Source organism: Macaca nemestrina, chromosome 5, assembly GCF_043159975.1.
Source record: "Macaca nemestrina isolate mMacNem1 chromosome 5, mMacNem.hap1, whole genome shotgun sequence".
NCBI classification, from domain to species: domain Eukaryota; kingdom Metazoa; phylum Chordata; class Mammalia; order Primates; family Cercopithecidae; genus Macaca; species Macaca nemestrina.
Genome location: NC_092129.1, coordinates 135,418,571 through 135,445,762, shown reverse-complemented (window position 1 = coordinate 135,445,762; position 27,192 = coordinate 135,418,571). Strand labels below are relative to the sequence as shown.

At 41.7% G+C, this 27,192-nt stretch overlaps 1 protein-coding gene across 1 annotated transcript in view; it reads right to left on the bottom strand.

Annotated features, from left to right (window-relative positions):
- Positions 1-27,192, bottom strand: part of LOC105490913 (TNF receptor superfamily member 21) — a 73,807-nt gene that overhangs the window by 11,385 nt on the left and 35,230 nt on the right. The window contains exon 4 of the mRNA XM_011756890.2: positions 11,189-11,454. Within this exon, the coding sequence (XP_011755192.1) occupies positions 11,189-11,454 (266 nt within the window). The remainder of the gene's footprint in view (positions 1-11,188; positions 11,455-27,192) is intronic.

Here is a 27,192-nt window from a genome sequence, read left to right as displayed (position 1 = left end):
TTTTGTTTCAACTGCAACCTTACTTAAGGCATATGAAGTTAGCCTAGGTTAGCTGGTCACGGTGGGTTTCTTGCTTAAATACCCCAAACTCAAATCGAGGTAGTTGGCTATAATTGTCTGTATCTACCTTGTCTTAGAATTCTCATTCTAAGAGTTAATTTCAAAATTGAGCTCCGACATCTATAAATCCACCCCCATTTAAGTCAAAGTGTCAATAGCCAATCCTTGCCCTAAGCAAGAGAGCTGTGCCTTTCCTGTATGTACAGGAGAAAAGTCACAACGAATAGTGCTGCACAAAGCTGCCAAAGCTGGTAAGAACCAGCTGGCTCCAGAGGAAGGGAAAAGCGGGGAGGGCCCCCCTCCAACCGCCCCGCTGCCGGCGTGGGTGTCTGCAAGCTGTCCAGGCTGCTGACATCAACGGTAATGGTGCTGCAGCCCTGAGCTGACTCACTGACTAGCTTTCTCAAAAAGAGGAAGTGAGGACAGTGAATAAGTGGGTTCTCTTGATTCAGAGCTGGAGCCCACTCACGTTAGAATATGTTGCCAAGCCTTCTGAGAGCTCAGCAACATCAGAACATGAGGAGATCATGCTCTGTTGGAAATTCCTTACGTTTCCCTAAACTTCTATTGGAAAATCTTTCCCACAAAAAAGCCTTTCGATAATCCTATCCATGAGAAAAAGTTTCACAAACCTTTTTAAAGCTTGCCATAAGACACTGTGGAGGATGGAAAGAAATTTCAAAGGAAACTCAAGACCTTGAAGTAAGAAGGCTTAAGTTCATCTTTATGATTCAGGCTTTTTGAACTCAACAAATCTGATTAAATTAGCATTGCATACTAAGTCCATTAATTAGATTCATGCCATTAGAATTACAATGCATATGGTCTACAAGTCTAAGTTACCTTTGACTTTAACCTCTGACTTCCAAGTCTCGGCAACTCAGTTTCCCTCCATGGTGGTAACTACTGTTACCAAGTCACAATATACTCGTCCAGAGACAGTCTATACTTATACCAACAAATAAATACATATATTCTCCACCCCCCTTATTTTTTAAAACAGTTTTTAACATCTATGTATATACTGTGTGTGTATATATATTTGCAATATGGTGGCACAATGTACATACTGTTTTTTGTTTTGTTTTGTTTTTGTGTGTCTCCCAGGCTGGAGTGCAGTGGTGCAATCTCAGCTCACTGCAGCCTCCACATCCCGTATTCAATTGATTTTCGTGCCTCAGCCTCCTGAGTAGCTGGGATTACAGGCACGCGCCACCAGACCCAGATAATTTTTGTATTTTTAGTAGAGATGGGGTTTCACCATGTTGGCCAGGCTGTTCTCGAACTCCTGACTTCAAGTGATCCACCCACCTTGGCCTCCCAAAGTGCTGGGATTACAGGTGTGAGCCACTGTGCCCTATCCTACATATTACTCTTCACCTTGCCTTTTCTCGCTTAACCCTTCTTGAGGTTAGCACATGAAGAGCTGACTCACTTCTTCTGACAAGTGCATGCTGTTCCACTGTATGGATGTTCAATAACTTACGTAACCAGTCCTCTAGTGAAGGGCATTTGTAGATCTCCTCATTCTTTTGCTATTACACATGACACTACAATGAATACACGTGTACTTGCATCATTCGGAATGCATGTGAACCTGTGTAAGATATCTTCCTAGATGTGGAATCATAGGTCTCTGTGCCAGCCTGAGAGGTTAAAAATCTGCATGTTTAAAAAGTCTTCAGTTTTCCTTCTCTGTGAACTGTCTTGTTCACAAGACTGCACATGGTTTTCTTAATTTGTAAAAACTCCTTATTTTTCAAGAAACTTAACCCAATGTTTCAAACAATTTCTACCTGTGATTATTTTGTCTTTTGATTTGCATATAGTGTTTTCTGGCTTGTGTATTTATTGTTAAGTAGTTGCATTGTTCTTGTACGGCTTCTGTGTTTTATGTTATTCTCTACTGTTGTGATTATAAAAACAAAACATTTCCCCCAAGTTTTTTTTTTTCTAATACTTTTTTGGTGATAAGTTATTTTAGTTGTTGGGCATTTAATTTCAGTCTGTCCTCTGAAAGTCCAACTGTAGATCAATCAAAGTTTCCTCTGTGGCAACTGTTTATTAAACAATCAGGAATGACATTAGTTTCTCCCAAGGAAATGGTGACAAATAAATGATGAAAACCTCGAAATTAACTGATACAAAATAAAACCTACTGCTGACCATGTGCAATTCCTCATCAGCAAGTGTACCTGTTATTGACACTTGGGTTATAACGGGATAAGGGACACTTTCACAAACACAGAGCGGAGAAGCTAGGCCAAAGCTGGAAGCTATTCAACTTTATCCAAATTGGTGCTTTGGCTTTAAAAAGAAAAAATGAAAATATGCTCTCCTGCACTGGTAACTGATGGAGAAAATAAGTTTCTTTTCACAGTATTGATTCTGATTTCCTCACAATGCACTGTTTAAGAAAGACAGTAAAGGGGTGGGAAATGTCATCCACTAATAGACCCAGGCTCTTCTGAATGGTGAGGTCCTCTGTCTCAGAAAAAAATTAAAGCCCACTTCAATCCCTCTGTATAGCAGCTTCACAGAATATATTCTCAAGTCTGGCTCACATATCTATCCCTCCTATAAAACTGTCAGTATCCTAAGGGATGATTCTGTTTTGTATTTTGTTTTGTTTCATTTAGTATCTCAGTGCCTGGTACAGGGCTCACTACATAATAGGTGCTCTGATAATCTATCAAATAAATTGTCTGTGTTAAATTATCTCAACCTTAAAAGCAATACTAATAAGAATGCGTGTGTGTGTGTGTGTGTGTGTGTGTGTGTGTGTGTTGGGGAGGGAGTGTACATTAATATAAAGACCCCAAGAATCTGTTTCCTAGACTTTTCTCCTTACGATCTGCATACAGCAAGCTCAACTACTACATTTTTTAAATTCTATGATGCGTATTTTTTTTCACATTTTAACATCTCTGAAATGGGGATGTCTCTCACAATTATAATTAGCAGTATTTTATTTCTTTCTCAGTAATACATAATGACAATGGTACATCTTACAATTGACATGGGATTCAATGAAATATAGTAATATATCTGTATTAGTCAGTTTTCATACTGCTATAAAGAAATACCTGAAATTGGATAATTTATAAAGAAATGAGGTTTCATAAGCTCACGGTTCTGCAGGCTGTACAGGAAGCATGATTGGGGATGCCTCAGGAAACTTATAATCATGGCAGGAGGCAAAGGGGAAGCAGGCATGTCTTACCTGGTCGGAGCAGTGGTGACAGGGGGAGGTGCCACTCGCTTTTATACAATCAGATCTCGTGAGAACTCTATTGCAAGAACAGCGCCAAAGCGGGAAATCTGCCCCCATGATCCAGTCACCTCCCACCAGGCCCAACCTCCAACACTGGGAAATTACAATTCAACATGAGGTTTGGGCAGGGACACAGACGCAAACCATTTCACTATCTTAATTAGAACATACCCACCTATACTTCTCAGGACCATGAAGCTTGCTAAATAAACCAGTTATGGAGCACCCAGACAGTGTTTGGGACGAAACAGATACTTAGCAAATGCTGGTCCACTTTCAACTTAATGGGCACTTATTGAAAACAGGATGCATTTGCTGTTAAGTCAAAAAAAGGGCAATGTAGAATTCAAATCCCAACACAGAAAACAGTTGCTAAGATGTACTGAGCCCCCTACTCTATGTCAAGTGCAGGACTGGGCATTTACACTCACCTCTAGTTCTCAGCGAGATCTTTCCAAGACACTTACAAAGAAACTGAGGCTTGGAGACTTTATAGGACTTGCCCAAGGTCACATAGTGAGTGGCAAAAGCAAAATTCAAACCCCATTCAGAGGGACAAAGTCAAATTCTTGAATGTATCAGTTCCTTCTAGTAGTTCCTGGAGATTCAAAGTGCGATCTCTAGCACGTGACGTGAAATGGGATATTAAAACCTTACTTCTATGCCTTAAATATTACAGAACTGTTAAGGGTTTCTAAAAAGCTTGCTACTGAGCAAAACAAGAATATAAGTAAAACAGACGTTCTTTGCAGAGTCAAAGATTTGAGAAGCCCTTAATATGAAAAAGCAGGTGGGGCTTCCTAGGAGGAAACCAAATGTGAACGCTTCAGGAAAGAAGACCAAAATACAGTCTTGAAAAAAAACTAGTCTGATTTTTTAAAGTGACTTTCAAATGGACAAATATATGTCTGCTCTAGCTTTCTATGTATTTTTTTGGCCGGTTGAGTACTCTTTCACTCTGATGCTTATAATTCCTCATGCACACTTCAATGATAATTATTTGCACATGCATCTCCATTGCCACAAGTGAGTTATTGAAAGGCACTGACCACTTCTCTTCTTTACCCAGTACCAGGCACACAGCTGGCGTCTGACAAAAGTTGTCGACTAACTGAATGAAACCTTGGACTATGATAATAAATAGAACAGCCTGAAATGTCATTAAAAATCTAAAGGCTATTTATAAACATTGCTCCTTTATGCACAATGACAACTTTAAACACAACCATAACTAAATGTTCCTGGTTCTAAGTGTGTCAGTCAGCAATCCCTTTATAACGTCCTCTTCTCACCACCACCCCAGAAGTTCCCTAGAGCCCGCAGTCACACCCTACGAATTAAGTAACTTGACCTTAAATAACCCTCCATGCTGTAGTAACACGGCAGAGGGCAGCTGCTAGATAATATGCAAGTTTAGCTGTTACCTTAGGTCCTCAGGTCTTAGGACAAGAATCCCTGTTTTCTAAGAGATGACAAATAGGAAAATTAATGACAAAGACTAATTTGAACAGCCAAAAAGTCAACAGTTAATGTACAGCTGGTAGTTGCTTCAACTCAGCCTCACTGTATTAAATTTCTGAAAATAGCTGGTCTCAGTCAGACCCGTAGATAAGGACAGCTGCATCCTGCAGCTGGTAAGCAAAAAATCAGTAACTGTAGTTCCCTCTGCAGCAGAGGCAGGAGTGCTGTTCTCACCAAAATAGAAGGGCCAGTACTTCTCTAGCTGTTGGGATTCTCCGAGTTGATTATACAGAGCAAAGCCATCCAGGCTCCAACACAGAGTCTACTATAGTAGAGAGAGAGAGAGTGCCTAAGTGCACAAATGCTCTGTTCCTGAGACATAGGTCTCCTATGTGGTTCTGGAAAGGACTAAAATACCCTAACAAAGAATCATTCTATTATATAGAAATCAACAACCACCACCACAAAACACTGGCGGTGGGTCCACTGGCTGTTAAATTATAGTGTAGTTTTCATCTACTGAATCTTATGGAAGGAGAGATAAGAAGTAGAGCATGGATTCTCCACTCCACTGCCTGCTTAACATCAGTCCTTTATATTTGTGAATCTCTGATCAAAGCAGACAGCTAAAGGAACAATTTATACTATTTTAAATTGTTGCGGTTGTTTTTAATATCATCATTTTTAAAGTATCTATAAAATTTCCTTTTCTGCCCCTTTCTCTCATGAAGCAATGAAGGGAGGCTGAAACTCTAACCACAGATATAATACTTCTGAACCTAGCTGCTAAGCATCACTTTAATATCTCACTCTAGTACGGCCCACAGTAATTTGATTATTAAAATTAATTTTGATAACCACTCCAAGTGTGAAGGGCAGGTCCTGTAATTCCCATTTTAAAAGGAAACATCTCAGAGTTAGAGAAATTGTTTGCCCAGGGTTTCCTATGGAGAAGAAACAGACTCCCTTCCTCCCACCCTGTCCAAGGCGCAGGGAAAGAGTGTACTGGTTAAGTCTCTCTGCACATACAAAGGCTGTAAAATAAAAGAAGGGAGCGAAAAAAACAAAAACAAAAACAAAAACATGGAAAACCAAATCATAAGGAAAACCAGAAATTCACTTGCTCAATTTTGTTTCTCTTTTTCTGCCCGCTATTGAGGAAGCAGACCATTATCTGCCTTGCTAGAGAAAACATCCCAGCCAGCCTAGGAACATGTGCTTAGGCAGTAAGCAACACATACCTACAGTTAGCTGGGATTTCCAGCTCTGGGGCACTGAACCCAGATAGCAGCCTTCCTGCTCGGCCATCTGCTTTCAGCAGTCCTGGAACTGGGTGGACATCCCCACCCAACACTAAGTGACCCTCAGTATTCAGCATCTAAAAGACCCATTATGTGTATGAGTTTTCACTAGTTAGGAACATTCTTCCATCTCTTTTGCCTCCAGAGCCTGGAAATAATTGCAATATTAATAGTCAACATCTGACAAGGGCTTACAGTGGGTCCCAATCACCTCATTCTCAGAGTCACCCATAGGACAGGCTCTCATGTTGTTCCTATTTCTTCATGAAGAAACTGAGGCAGAGAGGCCAACTAATTTACTCAGGTCCCCAAAGTGACTATGTTGCCAGGACAGGGATTTAACTCGGCACACGTCTCCATACTGATGTTCTGATCAGAGCCTTACTGGCTGGTTAGATGGCGATCCAGCACATTCCTCCTCCTGACCTCTTGGATTTACTCCTTTAGATTATCTAAGTATGTGAGTATGTGTCAATTTCTTCCTTCCATCCAAGTGTAAGCTTCCTTGATGGCAGTGACTTTGTCTTACTCATCTTCGCATTGCCCAAAGTGCCTGTTATAATATTGTGCACAAAATTTGTTATGTAATATAGATTTAAAAATAAAATCACATCCTCTCCTTTACTGGTTAGCAGGGGAAACTTAAACCCAGGCATTAAACGACTAAAGGAAAATAACTGGCAAGCTAGAATTTTATTTCCAGCTATCCTTCAAAAAACTAAGGTGAAATAATGCAATTTATTTATTTATTTAGAGGGCACTTTTCAGATCAAGAAAAACAGAGTTTACTGCTGGAAACCTATACAGAGAAGTATTCTTTAGGCAAAAGAAAAATTATCTTAGGTAGAAGTTGAAGCTCCAGGAGGAAGGTATTAAGAACAGAAAAGATCAATAAATCCGTGTGACTCCTGACTGTGTAAAACCATAACAGTATTGAAAGTGTAACCTGAAAATTCATGAAAACAAAAGCAAAGTGTAAGAGGAGGATAAATAGGATTCAAGCCTTCTAAGGTTGTTGTAGTATCTGTAAAATTGTAAGAAGTACATTTATTACCTATATGTCATAATTTAAGTACGTGTGTTGTAATCCCTTGGGTATTCATTAAAAGTGAAGTAAAAAATGTGAAATTAACAAGCTAACAGATGAGGAAAAATGGAATAAGAAAAAAATACTTGATTATTTCAAGAGAAAGTAAGAAAAGATGGAGAGAGAGAGAGGAAACAAAGAGGACAGGACACATTGAAAACAAAGATATGGTAGATTTAAACCTAAATATTTCAGTAATTACATTTTTTAAATTACATTTAAAAAGCAATTATATAATTACATAAAAATGTAAACACACTGAAATTCTCTAATTGTCAAAAGCTATCAGACTAGATTCAAGGAAAAAATCTGAAATATATGCTTCTTACAAGAGACACTCTTTAAATAAAGACAGAAAAAATCAAAGTAAAAGGATGGAAAAAGAGATAACATATAAATTGGAATGCTGTATTAGGGCAGTGTTTTGTTTTTTAATAGCTTTGGCAAAATTGCAATAACTTCCAACTATCATCCCACTGCTTTGCTGCTTCTTCCAAATGCTCATGTCCCAGAAGGGAAGAATAGCTTTGATTCTGGAAGGCTGGGTTCGGTTTAGATGTTGAACTTGAAAGAAGAGGGTGCTGAAAAATACAGCTCATACCTCAGATAAAGAAAGAGTCAGACTCTGAATGGGTGTAATTTAAAAATGGCGAATAGGCCACCATGGTTAATAATGAACTGGCTGTTCTTGACAGAGGCAACTAAAAGCCACACCAGGGTTAATCCTTTGAGTGGAACATAACATAGGCACCTTCAGGCTTATGAAGAGAAAAAACATTGACCATTAAAAAAAATGGTCATATTTACCCATAAAGAGTCCATTAACTCCTGGGGCAAAGCCCCAAATCCCCAGCAGTACCACCATGCAGAGGGAGTACAAGCCCATCACAGGATGAGAATAAGAAGTCTCAATTAAGCCCCCTGCCTTCTGATTCTCTTGTTAGCCAGGACAAACTTCAGAAATAAACTATGGACAGAGAGTAACATACTGTGCAATTACCACTTGAGCATCCCTAATCCCAAAATTCAAAATCCAAAACTTTTTGAGCGCCAGCATAATGCCACAAGTGGAAAATTCCACACACGAGTACTTAACACAAACTTTGCTTCATGCACACACTTTTTCTAATTTTGTATAAACTTACCTTCAGTCTATGTATATAAGGTATATGTGAAACATAAATAAATTTCATGTTTAGACTCGGGTCCCATCTCCAAGCTATCTCATTATGTATATGCAAATATTCCAAAGTCTGAAAAAATCCAAAATCTAAAACACTTCCAGTCTCAAGCATATCAGATAAAGGATACTCAACCTGTAATAAGAACTGGCAGCCAGAAATCCATGTTCATTGGCTATTAAAATTAGAGTTAGAGCTGGATCCAAAATGCTGCTAGACATTGATGTATATTATTACAACGTGAAATAAAAAACTTAATATTGCCTTCTGAGCCTCCATCATAACTCACAGGGTATAGCAGAACCAAAGAGAAAGCTGTAGAGTGCTTTGACATTACTGTTCTCAAAAAATAAATAACAAAAAATAGCTACTATTAGAATCTTTTGGTATTATAGAAGAGATAAGGGGAAGGAAAGGATTAAAGTGTACAAGAATTTGGCACTTAGGAAGAAGGTGCTTTGTTCTCTTATTTGTTGACCTAATGATTTTATTCTTTTTGACACGCACTCTCCCCTTTTTATTTTTCCATGGGCCCACCATAGGTTTGGGTTAACCAAATCCTAACCTTGCATCAGTTGTATGTTATCTTTCTTTTTTTTTTTTTTTGAGACGGAATCTCGCTCTGTCGCCCAGGCTGGAGTGCAGTGGTGCGACCTCGGCTCACTGCAAGCTCCGCCTCCCGGGTTCACGCCATTCTCCTGCCTCAGCCTCCCGAGTAGCTGGGACTACAGGTGCCCGCCACCGCACCCGGCTGATTTTTTGTATTTTCAGTAGAGACAGAGTTTGATCATGTTAGCCAGGATGGTCTCGATCTTCTGACCTCGTGATCCGCCCACCTCGGCCTCCCAAAGTGCTGGGATTACACGCGTGAGCTACCGCGCCTGGCCATGTTATCTTTCTTTTAGGCATCATGAAGAACATTAGGTGACTTATTCTCACGTATCTAAATCCTTCTTTGAGCCTTAGGCTTGTCTTCCAGCTCTCTCCTTAAACCCAGTCTCTAAGAATGCATGGCAATGCTTTGCCTCTAAACTCCCTATATTCAAACTGCAGCCATTTTACCTAATTTTGGAGGGTTAACATCTCCCTCACTTTTCCCCAAATCCAGCTACATAAAGCCTAGTTTTAGTTTTGAATAATATTTCACACCTAAATTATTTCTTAGAAAGTCATAAGACACTGGTGTATGCCTTTGAATGTTTATCACTTGGGTCTATTAATAAGTATTTTTTTCTGAAATTCCACATTTCAAAGAAGTTAAAAATATGCCAGGAGCTTTAAAAGACCACCTTCAAAGTCAGTTAGCACCTATAAATTATTATCATCCAGTTACTTGGATAAAAGATTCACCTGATAAATGGTTACATCAATTGTCAAGAAGTACTGCGCTATCAGTATAAAAAGATAAAAGAATTTGGACTTCTTAAGTACATAAAGTATACTTAAGCATAAGTATAAAGTATATAAAATGGAATCCTTTGATACACAAAATGTGATATAGAATGACAGTAAATTGATGTCATAAAAAATCTCTACCTAGCTCTTTTAGGTAACAAGTTTGGACCACCGGAATAATAACACAGACCGGCCCTTTAAATCTTTTTTTTTTTTTTTTGAGACGGAGTCTTGCTCTGTCGCCCAGGCTGGAGTGCAGTGGCCGGATCTTGGCTCACTGCAAGCTCCGCCTCCCGGGTTCACGCCATTCTCCTGCCACAGCCTCCCGAATAGCTGGGACTACAGGCACCCGCCACCTCGCCTGGCAAGTTTTTTGTATTTTTTAGTAGAAACAGTGTTCACCGTGTTAGCCAGGATGGTCTCGATCTCCTGACCTCGTGATCCGCCCGTCTCGGCCTCCCAAAGTGCTGGGATTACAGGCTTGAGCCACCGCGCCCGGCCTGGCCCTTTAAATCTTAAGTGGGTTTTATCAAGTCTTAGTGGCAGCACTTTCTTTACTTTGGGAATATGTTCTGAAACCTGAATCGAAGTCTGTGGAAAATATGATTCAATATCCAAATCTGTACTTTATTCATGGCCTTTCAGGGAAGTACATACAATTAAAGAAAGGTTAAGTAAAATGAGTTACATCATGGTCCTAACTACCATTTGTAGAACACTTGCAATGAGTCAGGCATTTTATATGCTTTATTTCTCATCTTAATCTTATATAGCAGGCTTGAAAACGTGAATAACAGAGGCAAGGAAAGTTGAAGTAACTTACCCTTCGTCACCTAAGCTAATATGTACCAGAGCCAGGAGTTAAATCCAGTGTTGTCTGGCTCCAAAGCCAGGGTTCATTGGCTATAAAGAAATCACACTCCTGGGTCCCTTCAGTTCCCATCTGATGTGCTCCACGAACAACCCAAGGAGGAGAATCAGTTCTGTCATCAACTGCTGCTAGCACCACCTGCATCCTCAGGATGCGAGAATGCTGCTTTCATAAGCCACTTCACAAAAACACCCTCTGGAGGAGAGGCGGGTGTAGTAAAAAGCGTATTTTCTTGGTTTTGTTCAAAGTGTGCCACGCAAAATGATATGGTAAATGGGGTAACAGAGAGCTTTTAAAAATACTGATTCATACTCTGCCTCCTGGAGATTCTGATGTGACTGGTCTGCAGGTAGGGTCTGAGCATCAGTATTTTTTTTAAAGTTTTCTAGATGATTCTAATGGACGGCCACTGAGAACCCCCATCCTAGAAGTTAGGGTGCGTGTGTGCGCGCCTATCCACCGAATATGTTATTTTTCTTTGTTCCCATACAACTGATAAAATTTGAAGCATAGGGGCAATAGGTCAGTGGTAAAGACACACAACCAGGGCTCCATTACCTGGGTGGTGTCTTCCATCAGCCCACGAATCTTCTCCACAACATCGTTTCTCCGGTGCTGGCGCAGGGCGCTAATTAGCTGGGCGAGGCTGGCCTCGGGTCCCCGGATGGTCCAGTGCTGCAGAGCTGCGTAGGCCCGCTCGTGGTCGGCTGTGTACCCGTTGGAGAAAGCAGCAACTTCCCTCTCACTGGCATTGCAGAGAAACTGATAGATATCTTTCCACTGGCTTCCCACTTGGGCTGCTACAAGCTTCAGGATGTCGATACCTACACCAGAGAAAAAATAAAAAACAAATGAGGGCTTGTAAGGAAAGCTGCTTATCTAAGGCAGCTCTGTTTTAATGAATGACTAGAAGAGGCACGCTTTCCTATCGCCCTGTGTCAAAGGAATGCATTGCCTCCCTTAAGCACTTGGCACAAGCAGCTCATCTTGTGGACTAGCTGGTACCCTCATACAAATTTCACTTCCTGAGTGCGGAACCAGAAGAAGGAGCGATCACGGAATTATAATAAATCAGACCCAAAACGATGTTTTGAAAGCCAAACCCAAATAAGGTATTCACAGTGATTTCTCTGTTACTGTAGTAATCCACCCTTGTTGAAGGAGAGGGGTGGATAAGTTCCAAGATCCCCAGTGGATGCCTGAAGCCATGGATGGTACACAGCCCTTTACACACTATGCATGAATTTCTTTTTCCTTCTTCACAATGTCGTGGATAGAAGATTCCTTCTTCTTGTAGATCTTAGCAACCTCAGCATACAATTGGCTTTTTTTTCCCTTTTATTATTATTATTATTATACTTTAAGTTCTTTTCTTATTAAGTAGGGAACTTTCACATTTTCACTTAAAGGAAGCACTTTATGGCCGCTGGCATATCCAAATTGTCAGCATCATTCCTCTCGAGTTTTGGGCCATTATTAAGTAAAATAAGGGTGACTTGAACACAGGCACTGTGGTACCAGTACCGAGACAGTCAATCTGATAACCTAGACGGCTACTAAGTGACTCACAGGCAGGTGAGGTCTCCATCATGGATATGCGGGACAAAGGGATGATTCCCTTCCCCAGCAGTACAGAGCAGGATGGTACAGGACCGTGAGATGTGACCACATTACTCAGAATAGTGCATAATCGAAAACTTAACTACTGTACTAAATACAACAGTAACCAAGTAAATTAGAGGCTCCCATCTAAAAAACATGGTGACTTCATGGCATTTAGAAAAAGGGAAGCTGCAAATTAAAACTGCAAAGGACTTTACCCAGCACTGTCTAGGTAAAAGGTGTTCAAGTTCTGGGAATGGTGTCCTTTATATCAACTGACAGTGTGCTCAGCTGTTCCAGGCCAATGGAAGCATTCCTGAAGAACACCTAACTTGTGCTCAAAGTCATGTTCAACAAGCAATTTTCTAATTCATTATTCAGTCTTCCAACTTGACTTGCATAGTTATAATGAAGACAGCAGCCAAAAGGACAGTGTAATAACAATAGCTGTTATCTTCCAGGTATTATGTTAAGGCATTAGCTCACTGAACATCTTTATAAGGCATTAATATTTCAATTACACAGGTAAGAAAAAAAAATACACTTAGAAAAGTTAGGCTACTGGCCCAATATCACAAAGGTAGTTGAGTTGGTTATTGAACCCAACTCACCAGGTTTGCAATTGAAATCCTGTATGTGTAACCACTATGAAATGTGACAATATTGATGGCACCTTCCAAGAGGAAGGAAATGCCTTGGCTTATAAATGACCATGATTGGTTATTCTGACAGACAGCTGTCCCCAGTGATTCAATATATTGTTATTCTGGCTCAGCAGTCACTTGAAAACCCAGTGAGTGTGCATTTGTGGTCCCCAGATCTGATGAACAGATGAAATGGTGATGATGAAACTGGTGAATTGCAAAAATCAAATCTCAAGATCCAAAAACTCAGGATAAGCACCTGGCACCAACCCTTCGTGAGGCGAGGCTCTCCCTGAGTAGCTCAGTTTGGTGTCTCTCTTTACGGTATCTTCTCTCTGCAATTACCATCGGCTTTGCCAGGATTTACATGTGGGGTGCATATATCACCCTTATAGTAAGGGTTCTGGTATTTTACTACAATGGGTGAGTAAGTCCTCTGAATCAATGTCATATCTTTGTTTTTTTTTTTTTAGATGAAGTTTTGCTCTTGTCACCTAGGCTGGAGTGCAATGGCACAATCTCGGCTCATTGCAACCTAGGCCTCCTGAGTTCAAGGGATTCTCCTGCATCACCCTCCCAAGTAGCTGGGATTACAGATACCTGCCACCACACCTAGCTAGTTTTTGTATTTTTAGTAGAGATGAGGTTTCATTGTGTTGGCCAGGCTGGTCTCGAACTCCTGACCTCAGGTGATCCGCCTGCCTTGGCCTCCCAAAATGCTGGGATTACAGGTGTGAGCCACCGCACCTGGCCAATATCATGTCTTTGAATGAGGCCATGCTCACTTGCCCTGATAACATAGCTGTTCTAGTTAACAATATCTTAAAAATATTTACTAATCAATAAAAAAATAGGGTCACATTCCCAAGTGAGGCTTAGAAGAGAAAGGAAAAAAGAAGAATAAAGAGGGGCTTACTGTTCTGATTGCTCAGTCAAAGGTTTCCTAGAAAAAAAAATTTTTTTGCATCCATCAGTTGTTCAGAAAAATATTTATAAAATGAGCTGTCAATTATTGCCAATAAAAACAATAATAATTATAAAAGTGTCTGTAAAAACGAAGGACACTGTGGCTCCTCAACATGCATTCTTACTCTGCCGAGCAATCCTACTGAGGCAGATGATGTGGAAGGCTGTATACACATCCTGAACCAATCCACTGAAAATGGTTTTCAAAAATAAGTTCCTAGTAGAAGGCTGTTTTCTTGTCAACTATAAAAGTAGAATGCTGGCTGGGTAGGGTGGCTCACACCTCTAATGCAGCACTTTGGGAGGTTGAGGCAAGTGGATCACTTGAGTCCAGGAGTTCGAGACCATCATGGGCAACATGGTGAAAATCCATTTCTACAAAAAATATAAAAATTAGCCGGGTGTGGTGGCATAGGCCTACAGTCCCAGCTACTTGGGAGACTGAGGTGGGAGGATTGCTTGAGCCCCAGAGATGGAGGTTGCAGAGCCAAGATTACACAATTGCACTCCAGTCTGGGCAAAAGAGGGAGACTCTATCTAAAAAAAAAAAAAAAAAAAAAAAAAATGTAGATTGCCACAAAAAATAAAAAAAGGACGCCACAAATTGAGTCATTACTGTACTTCTCACAGTTTTCCCTGGCAGTGTGACGTTACTTGAACCAATTGCTTTTCAGTTTTCTGAGCAATGCTTAGTCAGATACAGAGTTTTTGATTTCAAGCAAATAGACTCCTCAGAAAACCCATATCCGATTTAAAACCCTGCAGGTAGCTTTAAGGAATAAGCCAGCTCTTTGTGGTTGATGTGGTAGACTCTTCCAAACACCAAGTCTTGTTAGTCCCTGAATCTTAATTTAGATCAATTTGACTAAGGCCCACAGTGTCTTACATGAAAACATGACCGCGTTTTCTGGTAAGTAGGACCATTGCTTAAATCCTCATAATGCCAATGACAGTGGCTTTGGGCAAACCTCTAACTGTCATGTCCATTTCCTCATGTGTACAATGGAGAAACTCACTAGGGTCACTGGGGATAAGCTGATTAACATTTTCTATAGAGTTAATTTATTTTTGGAAGTGCTCCCATCATTATGAAAGCTCCACATACAGAGCACTAAACTTAAGGCTCAATACATTTCAGATGCAAATACACGGCCTTTACGAAGTAATTACAGAGTTTAAAAGGTTTAACAACCACTCCTTCTTCCAAAACCCAGTACTGTATTTATCCTTTTTTTAAGGCACAAAATAAAGAAAGAAAAAAAAAACCCACAAAGAATAGATACAATGAGATTTCCCATAAACTAAAATGGACTGGAAGCTAAATTTAAGGTCTACAAATCAGGTTTCATCTTGTTCTCTCTCTCAACTAGATTCTCTACTATGAAAACGTGAGGTCAACTCCATGAACTGATTGGGGTCGCCAATGTTCTTTACTGCTGTCCTCTCCCTCCATGGAGTTGATAAATCAAAGATAAATCAATGACTTCCTCAGGGGATACCAACCTTTTAGTCTAGCACATTATCGCAAAACCCCAGTGAGGAGACCAGATTGGGGCTTTGAATGCCTTCTTTGTTTAGGAAAAAGTGTTAGGCAAAAGAAAACGATCAACTACACAGAAAAACAGGAGGATGATTTGCCAAATTGAGACAGTTACCTCTTTGGGGAGGGGAAGGAGTACAGAAGGGATTTCAAAGGTATTCATAAAGTTCTGTTTCCTAGGCTGGACAGTGGAGAAATGGGTTTTCTTTTCATGTTATTACTTGTATTTGAGATTTATTTTACTATTCCTTTTTAAACTGTCTATATAACATACACATATATAACATACACATATATAAGATGTGTTTATATATACTTTATAAATACACACGATTAAGTGTTCAATTTTGTTGGCAAGGAAATCGCATGCAGAGGGGTTGGTGACTAGTCCGGGTCACCCACCCAGTTAGTGGTGTCTCAGTAGTGGTTAATAGGGAATATGATGTAGTGGAGGAACATTATTATTTGCTGGAATTACTCTCCTCAGGAATGGCCATCCAGCCTAGAATGAATGCACTCAAGGCTGGCCACAGTGTGTGTGCTGCCTCCTGGTCTGTTATTATTGACCAAGTATATGTTGGTGCAAAAGCAATTGCAGGCTGGGCGGGTGGCTTATGCCTGTAATTCTTTGGGAGGATAAGGTGAGTGGATCCTTGATTCAGGAGTTCGTGACCAGCCTGGCCAACATAGTGAAACCCTGTCTCTACTAAAAATACAAAAAATTAGCCAGATATAGTGGTGCACACCTGTAATCCCAGCTACTCAGGAGGCTGAGGCAGGAGAATCGCTTGAACCTGAGAGACAGAGGTTGTAATGAGCCAGGATTGTACCACTGCACTCCAGCTTAAGCAACAGAGTAAAACTCTGTCTCAAAAAAAAGTAATTGTGTTTTTTTTTTTTTTGGTCACCAAAATGGCAAAGACCACAGTAATTTTCGCACCACCTAATAGACACTGGAACAGTTTCCCCAGGGACTTTATTTCTTTTCTTGTGATCTCGGCTCACTGCAGCCTCTGCCTCCTGGGTTCAACTCCCACCTCAGCCTCCCTAGTACCTGGGACTACAGGTGCGCACCACCATGCCCGGATAATTTTTGTATTTTTAGTAGAGACGGGGTTTCGCCATGTTGGCCAGGCTGGTCTCAAACTCCTGACCTCAAGTGATCTGCCCACCTCAGCCTCCCAAAGTGCTGGGACAACAGGCATGAGCCACCGCACCCTTTATTTCCTTTCTTTAAATCTATGATACCCTAAAAGAAAGAGAAAAAGAGAGAGAAAGAGAGAAGTCAGCAAACTTTTCCTGTAAGGACAGCAGTAAATATTTGAGGCTTTGAAAACCATACAGTCTCTGTCATGACTCCCCATCTCTGTTGGAGCATGAAAGCAGCCACCAACACCACAGATGAATGTGGCTGTGTTCTAATAAAACTCCATTTACAAAAAAAGTAGGCTGGATATGGCCCACGGGCTGTAGTTCTCCAGCCCCTGGAATGACAGCAATTTAAAGAGACCTTGGGTAGGACTGTCAAATAGCATAAAGATTTAGAAAAGCATTTCATTCAAAGAAAAGAAACCACACTCAGAAGACAATGAAAGTTCCCACTCCAATTATTAACCTCAATGTGAAATGACAGTGACATGGAGACCACCTCTCTGCTTGGCCGGATGCCCAGTCATCTGTCCCATTGGAGTTCCCAGAGTTTTCATCAAAATTGGTGACAGTGGCTGTGTTGAATTGATCTAAATTGTTTAACTGGATGTGGTGCCAAGTGTCTTTTTCCTTACGTTGAAAAGTAGCACAACCCTCAACCCACTGGAGGGCTGATAGACAGGGGCATAGAACATCACGTTGCCTCTTTTTCTGTGTGTGAGACAGAGTCTCACTCAGTCACCCAGGCTGGACTGCAGTGCAGTGGTGCAATCTTGGCTCACTGCAACCTCCACCTCCTGGGTTCAAGAGATTCTCCGGCCTCAGGCTCCCGAGTAGCTAGAACTACAGGTGTGCACCACCATGCCCAGCTAATTTTTGTATTTTTACTAGAGACAGGGTTTCATCATGTTGGCCAGACTGGTCTCGATCTCCTGGCCCCAAGTGATCCACCTGCCTAGGCTTCCCAAAATGCTGGGATTACGGATGTGAGCCACCGTGCCCTGCCAACATTGCCTTTTCCCTTGGTGCCAGATCCTGGAGTTCTGGAGAATGGATGAAGTTTCTGGGGAGGTCATCAAAGGAGTCAAGCCCTATACATCCGAGGCTCTACTAGTCAGGAACTGTCTGAGAAGGTGGCCCTGGCCCCTGGAGAAAAGTACGAGGATGGGAAGGATCAGGTAGTGGGAAGATCATCGGTAGTAGTTGCAAGACATGGTTTCAGACTCCAGCTTTGTGACTTGTTAGTTGTGTGACCCTGGGCAAATGGCAACCTCTCAGATTTCACTTTTCACTTAAGTGAAATAGAAACACCACCTCTTATCTGGTAGAGTGGTTAAGGAGATTTATGCGATCAAGCATTAAAGACTCCTAGGGTGGCACGTCAGTACAGTTCAGCTCTCCTTCCCCTGCCCCTCCATTTTTGCCTGGACAAGTGTCATCGGGTCAATGAACCTAAAAGATGGGAAGAGTTCTATACAAACACAGGTTTTAGCATCGGGATTACTGGTGCTAAACAATGGAGCCAAGCACCAGACTCCCGGCTTCCTGTGTTTCTTGGAACCTCACACGTACATGTTAGGAGATCGCTGAAGTCATCCACAGGAGGGGAAATGTGGAAGGAAAAATGCCGCTGCCACCACGTCTGCCACATGCAGGCCATCACAGCCATACTCAATGGCTTCTTCCAAGCGAGCTGGTACTGACCTGATCCCCAGCCAGAGAGCTCAAGAACTGAGGTATGAGCTGATAAACTGGTTATTATGGAAGAAATGGCAATTTCCAGTGCAGTAGAAAATCTTGAATTACATATTATCTGGGGGACAATCCTAATTTGAAGCTCATTTTTTAAAAGCTGAATATCAGCTTCGGGATGCAAAAAGGGGTTCCTTCTCTTTTAATAAAAACCCATATTGACCTTTGTAACTAGAGAAAATATGGGCCGGGCGCGGTGGCTCAAGCCTGTAATCCCAGCACTTTGGGAGGCCAAGACGGGTGGATCACGAGGTCAGGAGATCGAGACCACCCTGGCTAACACGGCGAAACCCCGTCTCTACTAAAAACACACACACAAAAAATTAGCCGGGCGAGGTGGCGGCGCCTGTGGTCCCAGCTACTCGGGAGGCTGAGGCAGGAGAATGGCGGGAACCCGGGAGGCGGAGCTTGCAGTGAGCTGAGATCTGGCCACTGCACTCCAGCCTGGGTGACAGAGTGAGACTCCGTCTCAAAAAAAAAAAAAAAAAGAGAAAATATGAAGGCTGTTTTCCTCGTGGAGATAAATATCTGAAATGAATGTCATCACTGAGAAACCATATCAAAGCCTTCCTTGGAAGAAGTATAAAAGACAGTGAAGACAAAGTCGGAGGAAGCAAAGGCTACCCGGAACTACACAACATAGCACTCAGTTTCATGCTGCACAACCACGCTTCATGCAGAATGGGTGCATCTAAGAGATAGGTTTATAAACTTTTTGATGGTATCAAACTCATCCTATAAAAAGATTCAAGCACCCCCAATACATTTTGTTACACGTAATGTCAGTTCTCATTATTCTTCTAGAAAGAGAGTTGTAAAGGGATAAATAATGAGAAAATTCCCAGGGAGGCAATTAATACACAACCTCCTCCCAGGACAGATGACTCCACAGTTATCCCTGTGCCAGTTTCTCAACACACACACAGCAGTCTCCTGAGATGTACACATGGAAGATGGGAGACATGAACTCAAGACAACCTCCCTTCTAACACCCCCCCAAACCTCCTCAAAAGACATGCTCCTAGTAGGCAAGCACTGTGTCCATAACCTTACAAGCTGCAGATACAGGGACAAAGATGGCCACAGCACATACAGCAAATATATAAAGCAACATATGTCAAAGTCAGAAATTGGAATAAAAGCCTGGCTTTAACATTACTGGAATCGATGTTCCACATACAATGGTCACGTCCTCAAAGGTGCCTTTGAGGCCAAGCCCAAGTCCACACTGCTTTGACTAGCAGTATCCCCAGAACTTATCAGAGGAATACCACAAATATCTTTGGATGAATGGATGAGAGCCTTTTTTTTTTTTTTTTTTTTTTTGTCATCTCTATCCTCTTAACTGAGTCTCCTCACCATCTGTCATCTCCTCAGCTTCTGTAACCTAAGCCACTGAGAACCTGAGTGGCCCCAGGCCCACACACACCCTAGCCTTGTGGCCCTGCCAGATCTCCAGCCTCTACAATAATGAGACGAAAGAACAACGGTTCTATGGTGTTCTGTGCTCACCAATGGGTGAAACCTGGGCTCCCAGGAACCCCGTTCTTGTACAAGGGCCTCTCCCTCTGCCAGTGGCCTCTTCCCATTGAGAGTAATCCACTGCGTCCACTTTAGTGGTCAAAGCTCACAAGCGGGGAAGTTCTCCCAGATTCTCCCACTGCAGCAGAATCCTTCTGCTGGGATCAGCTGTCCAAGCTGCGGTCTCTCCGGCCTAATAACAGAGTAAGTGTTCCTAAAAGCAACATACCCACATGTACCTGTGATTCATAGTAACCAGTATACCATAGCGTGGTTAAAAATTTGTGTACCAACAGCAGTAACTTCCAGTACGTCCACTACAGAGGAAACTGCTTTATTAGTGCTGGGAACTATGTATGCCCCAGGTTAAAAATAGTCCTTTCCTAATTGAGGTGTAAAAGTTAGAAGATCTGTTTAGATTTTACTTTAGCTGCAAAAAAATTATTTCTGAAGCAGAATTTATCACTATCTGGTTGAAGGTTTAATAGACAATAACCGTAAGCTCAGATGAACCCTGGGGACTATTAAGAAAGAAAAAGAAAATGAAAAAACAAAAAACAGTGTGCAAAGATCTCTTGAAGTAAATGGACAACATGTTTTCCCATGATAGACTATCAAAACAGTAGACAATTTTCCAAATGGAAGAAATATCACTGATACTGCGAGGAAAACGAATAATCTTTTATTTCATTCCACTGGGCAAAAAACAAAACAAAAACATCCCTCCTTCCTCTTTATCTCAGTCTGTTTTTGAAGCTATCCCAAATACCTGAAGCTGTTAACTTATTCATTCAACAAAAATTTATTGAGCATCTACTTTGTGCCAGACACTTTTCTAGGTACAGGCACTTTTCATGGCAGTGAACAAATGCCAAGTGAAACAAAATCCCTTTCTTTGTGAAGGCTACGTTCCATTGTGGGGAAGTAATAAAACATAAGTGGTGTTAGATAGGGAGGAGAGCTAAGGAGAAAAGCAAAGCAGGGAAAGAGGATAGGGTAGAAGGTGATGGGGTTGCCACATCTAAGAGAAGCCTCACAGAGGTAGCATCAAGCCCTTAATGGAGAAAGCTGTGCAGATTATCTGCAGAAAGAGGGTTCTGGGCAAAGGGAGCAGCAGGTGCAATGGCAGGAAGGGTATTGGCATGGACAAGATGGAGCAGGAAGGCTGGCATGGCTGGAGCAAGTGGGCCAGGCAGAGGGACCAGTAGGAGTCACAGAGAGAGAAAAAATTGGAGTTGGGAGAGTGCAAATCACATCTGGCCTTTAAGTTGCTACTCTGCATTCAACAGAAAGCCACTGGAGACCTTGGGGAGAGAAATGACACAGTCTGACTTTACATTTAAATGATATCATTCCAGGTGTTAGGTCAAGAATACACTGAAGGGGGCACAGATAAAAATGGAGCAACCAGTTAGAGGCCACAGCAGTAATCCAGCAGAGGTAATAATGGTCTAGGCCAAAGTGGTGTCCGTGGAGGTGATGGGAGATGGTGGACTTCTGCATGTATTTTGAAGGTAGAGCTGACAGACAGGATTGGCTAATGAGTCAAATATGGGGCAAGAATGTAATAAAGGAATCAAGGATGCTAAGGTTTCGGCCTGAGCAAGTGGAAGGCAGGGGACCACTTTCTGTGATGGGCAATTGATGTGGAGGTATGGTTTGGAATTTGGTGTTAGACATCTTAAGCAGGAGGTGCCTGTTAAACATCCGGGTCTGTCAAGCAGGCAGGAGCATATTTCTATAGTGAGTTCAGGTGAAAGATCCAGGCTGGAATACGCACTTGGGAATTACCAGCAGATAGATGGTATTTAAAGTTGTGGGTCACCAAGGGAGAGAGTGTGTACATTGAAAAGAGGTGCAAGCACTGAGTTCTGAAGCTCTCCACTGTTTAGAGGTCAGGAAAATGAGGAGGAACCCGCCATGGAGACAGAGAAGAAACAGCCCAAGATGGAGGAGGAAAACCAGGACAACGTGGTGTTTTGGAGGCAAAGGGAAGAAGGTGTTTCAAGGAAAAGGGAGGTAAGAGTGTCAACTGCTGCCCAATAGGCCAAGCAGAGGAAAACTGAGAACTGAAAAGTGGCGTTAGAATCATGTTGTCAGACTCTATGGAAAAAAGGTGAGACTGCAGCTGAAAGATCACCATATTTACTAATTCTAAGACACCTGAATGTGTGTGTATATATATATATATATATATATATATATATTTTTTTTTTTTTTTTTTTTTTTTTGAGACGGAGTCTCACTCTGTCGCCCAGGCTGGAGTGCAGTGGCCGGATCTCAGCTCACTGCAAGCTTCGCCTCCCGGGTTCACGCCATTCTCCTGCCTCAGCCTCCCGAGTAGCTGGGACTACAGGCGTCCGCCACATCGCCCGGCTAGTTTTTTTGTATTTTTTTTTTAGTAGAGACGGGGTTTCACCATGTTAGCCAGGATGGTCTCGATCTCCTGACCTCATGATCCACCCGTCTCGGCCTCCCAAAGTGCTGGGATTACAGGCTTGAGCCACCGCGCCCGGCCCTGAATGTATATTTTAATCAATGCCTTTTCATAGTTTGTTTGTAGTGTTTCCTTTTTCCCCTTAGTGGTGTATAAAAGAGTGGTATGTCTCACAGTTAACTGTGTCTCAGATTTGGTGAAATATAGTAAGAGGTTTTTTTTACTTATACATTTGAATTCACCTATTCGTTAAAATTTGACACATCATCAATAAGCCTAATATGTCAAATTCTATACATACATTGCAATGTTAGCCATCAATTACTCGTGAAGAACATCAGCAGAATTCCAGAAATTCCTCCTCTTCTGCAAAATCTGCTTATGTAATACCTGACCAGGTTGACTCAAGGACATACATTTTTAGATGTATTTTTTCTATTTGTATTTGAGTCCTATGTGGGGGAAATGCTGATTTGCTTTTCAATATCCGAAACAGCTTAAATTTAAAAGCTGTTAGTTAAAACAGAGAGTGACATATACATTTTAAAAATAAATACCTTAGGTCGGGCACAGTGGTTCACACCTGTAATCCCAGCACTTTGGGAGACCAAGAGATCAGGAGTTTGAGACCAGTCTGGCTAACATGGCAAAACCCTGTCTCTACTAAAAATACAAAAATTAGCTGGGCATGGTGGTCCCAGATACTCAGGAGGCTGAGGCAGAAGAATCACTTGAACCTGGGAGGCAGAGGTTGCAGTGAGCCGAGATCACGCCACTGCACTCCAGCCTGGCCAACAGAGCAAGACTCTGTCTCAAAAAATAATAAATAAATTAATTAATAGCTTCACCCTAAAGGCTAGAGAACAAAGTCACTAGAGGGCGGGTCTGAGGAGAATAACAGTCTCCGACTTCCAAAGTCAAAGGCCATGCCTCTGGCCACCTTGTGCATAAGATAATGCTTTTTAGGCTACAACCATGAGAGGCTTTTTTCCTGCCAACAGTTTTGTGTGCTTTATAATCCTCAAACACCCTAAGAGGTTAAAGAGAATGGTGCTGTCTACTGGAAATGGCGTTCCTGGACTCAGAGGTGGAAAAGGCAGTGGGATGGGGGTGGGGGTGAGAACAGTCCAACCCCGCCGCTGGAAAATGACTGCGGCCATCAGCCCGGAGCTGGAACACTAGGACACAGCAGCCTCTTAAAGGGAATAACCTGCTCCTTTCAGCCTGGCTTCCTGCTGTTTACACTTCAAGCCTACTTCCCATAGGAAATTCGGGCTGACAGACAGGATGACTGTCTGGAATTTTTAGTCAAAAAGTCTACCTGGCAAAGGAGGGAAAGCTGCTTTGGTTGCAGCAACTGCTGCTGCTGTTGCCACTGCTGTCTGGTGCTGAGAAAAACATCAAGTTCAACAGAAGTGAGTTCAGATTAGAAAGACTCCATTACCTCTGACTTGAAACAGCCTCTATTTCTTAAAACAGCCTTGTAGAGCCTTCAGCCATTGGGTGTCTGGCTTTAGAATTTTTCTATTTCCAGTAATTTATGAACAAGTAGGAAATCTGAGTGATTTCTACAGAGGAAAATTTACTGCTGATGACAATTTTGTAGGCGTTTTATTTCAGAACAAGCTGGGCTTTGCTAAGGTAAATAATTTTTTTCTTGATTGAGCAGTTTTGGGTTTTTTTGTTTTGTTTTGTTTTTTAAATCAACCACAAAAGGTTAGACCTTTCTAGCACCAAGTAATTTATGGGAAAATCCAGATTCTGATCATTAAGGGACAGTGTCTAGCGTCAGATCAGTGCCTGACTTTAAAACCTGGCACTGCTACTTCCTAGCTATGTGACCTTGGGGAAGTTACTCTTCAAACCTCAGTTTCCCCATCTGTAAAATAGGAATAGTAGTGGCCTTCCTTATAGGGTTATGAAAATGGAGTTGATATTTATAAAAACTTAGAACAGGACATGGCACTCAGGAAGCATATCAATCTTTGTTAAAGAAAAGTAGAATGTGAAAACAATGTAGCAGAAGGAGCCTTTCCTATGAAGGTTAAAAATGTATATCACAGTAATCACATTTTATGTCATCTTTGCATTCCAAATCACCTCCTGATCTTGCCTATGCTGGTAGTAACAAACACCCCATAACTTCATTTTAAGCAAAACCAAAGTGGCAAAGTGCTAACATATCATCTCTAACACACTTGATTTGTTCATTTCCAAACACTGCATATGATGGTTTTAATGATTCAGATGAAAGTTTTCTTAAGCTATTCCTGATACTTGATTGAAGAGTTTATTAATATTGTTCAAATATATCCACAGCACAGTTTACAGTTGATCAACTTCTGTCACCTAACCACTGAAACCTCTAGGAAATCTTTGTATAAGAAATATGCAATTCCACTCCTACAACTGCACTGCGTTGCAAATGTACTCCCACTATTGGACTGGCCCTTACTACTTACCCTAGAAAGAGGGAGAAGTCTGCAGGGTTTTGAGTCTGGGAGATGGGTTTTGTTCACAACCCCCAATAAAGACAAATTCTCCCACATCTGACCAATCCTAAAAGAGGAATCACACTTGGGGAAGGAAGGAAACATTTTTTTCTAAGCCTGTGGTTGGGATTCATAGGAACTTAGAACTCTGAACTGGGCTGTTATTGAGTAAACCATTTTTGCTGGTTTGCTAGGGAAAGAGGGATGTTATGATTTGCTTTGCTTGAGTAGTACACTGTGGATAAGGGATAGAATGGAAGAAATAAGAAATGTTATCACCAGAAACTCAAGTCCTAAAATATAACTTAATTCAATATATAAATAAGTACGCTAAGCAAATTATGTCTTGGTTGTTAAGCAGCGTTATTTCCCCAAAGAACAGTCTTTACATTCAAATTGAGACATCAAAGTTATGCTAATAAGAGGTTCGACCACCAAGCCAGCTGGTCTGTACTTTAACTTAGTATTTGAATTTCAATCCTAAAATACAGAAGGGGTTGGTTGTAGGTTGTTTCCAACTGCAAGTTTCAGTTTTTGCATCTCCGAAGAGAAGGATTTTAAGATGAAAAGAGACATTACAAATATTTGAATCCAAGACCTTTATCATTAAGGTGAGCAAAATCAGGCCCACGGGGTCCTTCTCTCTGCACAGCTTCCCTCCCGAGCCAATGCTGCCCCACTCCACACATCTCCCAATGAGCAGGTTTGCTTTTTCACTGGTACACAGAATATTCCCTTCTTTCGCCTCCCAAGGCTGCACCCATCAACTTAGCAGGTGCCACCCATCCTGCAAAAGCAGACCCGTGTGAGTAAATTTCCTTCCTTCCAGCCTCTAATATTGTTAGTCAGACTACCCATGCCACAGTCTGATTTTCTTTTTTCTTTTTTTTCTTTTTTTTGTTGAGATGAAGTCTCATTCTGTCACCCAGGCTGGAGTGCAGTAGTGAGATCTCGGCTCACTGTAACCTCTGCCTCCCAAGTTCCAGTGGTTCTCCTGCCTCAGCCTCCTGAGTAGCTGAGACTAGAGGCACACACCATCACGCCCAGCTAATTTTTGTATTTTTTAGTAGAGATGGGGTTTCACCACGTTGGCCAGGCTGTTCTCGAACTCCTGACCTCAAGTGATCAGGCCCCAGCCTCCTAAAGTGCTGGGATTATAGGCATGAGTCACCATACTTGGCCTCACACTCTGATTTTCTTTTCCACTCTTCTTGTACTGGTCAATCTTTAAGGCATTTTATAGTCAAAGTTCCTAGTGCAGTTGTTGCCTCTGCAACCACTTCTGGCCTATGTGACTCATTATAAATTTTGACCCTAGACAGATTTCTACTTGGGTTGAAAATCAGATATAATGTCCCTCCGCCTGACCTCAGCTCTCCATGAATGCTTCAGTATGGCTCATCTCCCTGACCTTGTGGGGAAGAAAAAGGGGCAACCAACCTGGCAATTTTATCAATGTTACATATTATATCAATCAATCTGCATAGACATCCCATGAGATAGGAGTCACGCCCACATTACAGGTGAGACACAGGCTTGGTACCATGGCATAGACAGGACTGATATTCAAAACCCAAGTATATCTGACGCATGAGCCCTCACCTTTCACTGCACTATGCTGCCTCCCAGGGTGAAGTAAACAATTATCAACCCCATCTTTCTGAATCTTGGTTGCTTCTTTGAATATAAATCTCTTGAATATGTCTCTCCATCAACCCCCACTCCTCATCATGGGGTCCTAGAAAGGGAAACAAGTAGAAATTGAGGAGAAATATGTTGCAACAGTGTATTTGTGATGGTCTAGGTTTCAAGCGTCTGTCCACACCTCCACTCCTCCTTCACCAAAGGATGGAAGGGTAAGAGTGAGATGCAGTGTATGCACTAGTTCCCAGCTCCGGATCCAAAACCATATGCCTGAGAGCCAGTCCCGGCTCACCACTGACTCGTGGTGTGGCCTTAGTCAACTTACTTTATCTTCCTATGCCACTGCTCCTCGTGTAAAATTGGCATGATCCTGACATCATAAGATTATTCTGAGAATTCAACAAGAAAATATATATAAATCCCACAGAACAGTGCCTGGCACATCATAAGCATTCAGCAAACAGGAAGTATTATTCTCTCCCTTCCCTCACCAATAATAAGGCTCTCCTAGAGGAACTTTCTTATAGATTTACCCTGGACGAGAATATTTTCAAGTAAAACTGAGTTAAAGTCAGAGAATGTCAAAAGCAGCCAGAAAGGTGCTCAAGTCTCTAAGAGGGTTCAAGGAAAGGAGACATGAAGAATACCTTTGTCTCTTCAAGAGAAAGGTGGGAAGGTTTCATGCATGTTGAAAGAGTTTAAGAATTCCTTTAAGTTGCTTTCACCTGGAGCCAAGATCACCTAATTTATCTCACAGCCACCAGTTCTTTCACCTCCCGCAGCCTGAAATCATCCAGGTAAAAGATGCTCATCAA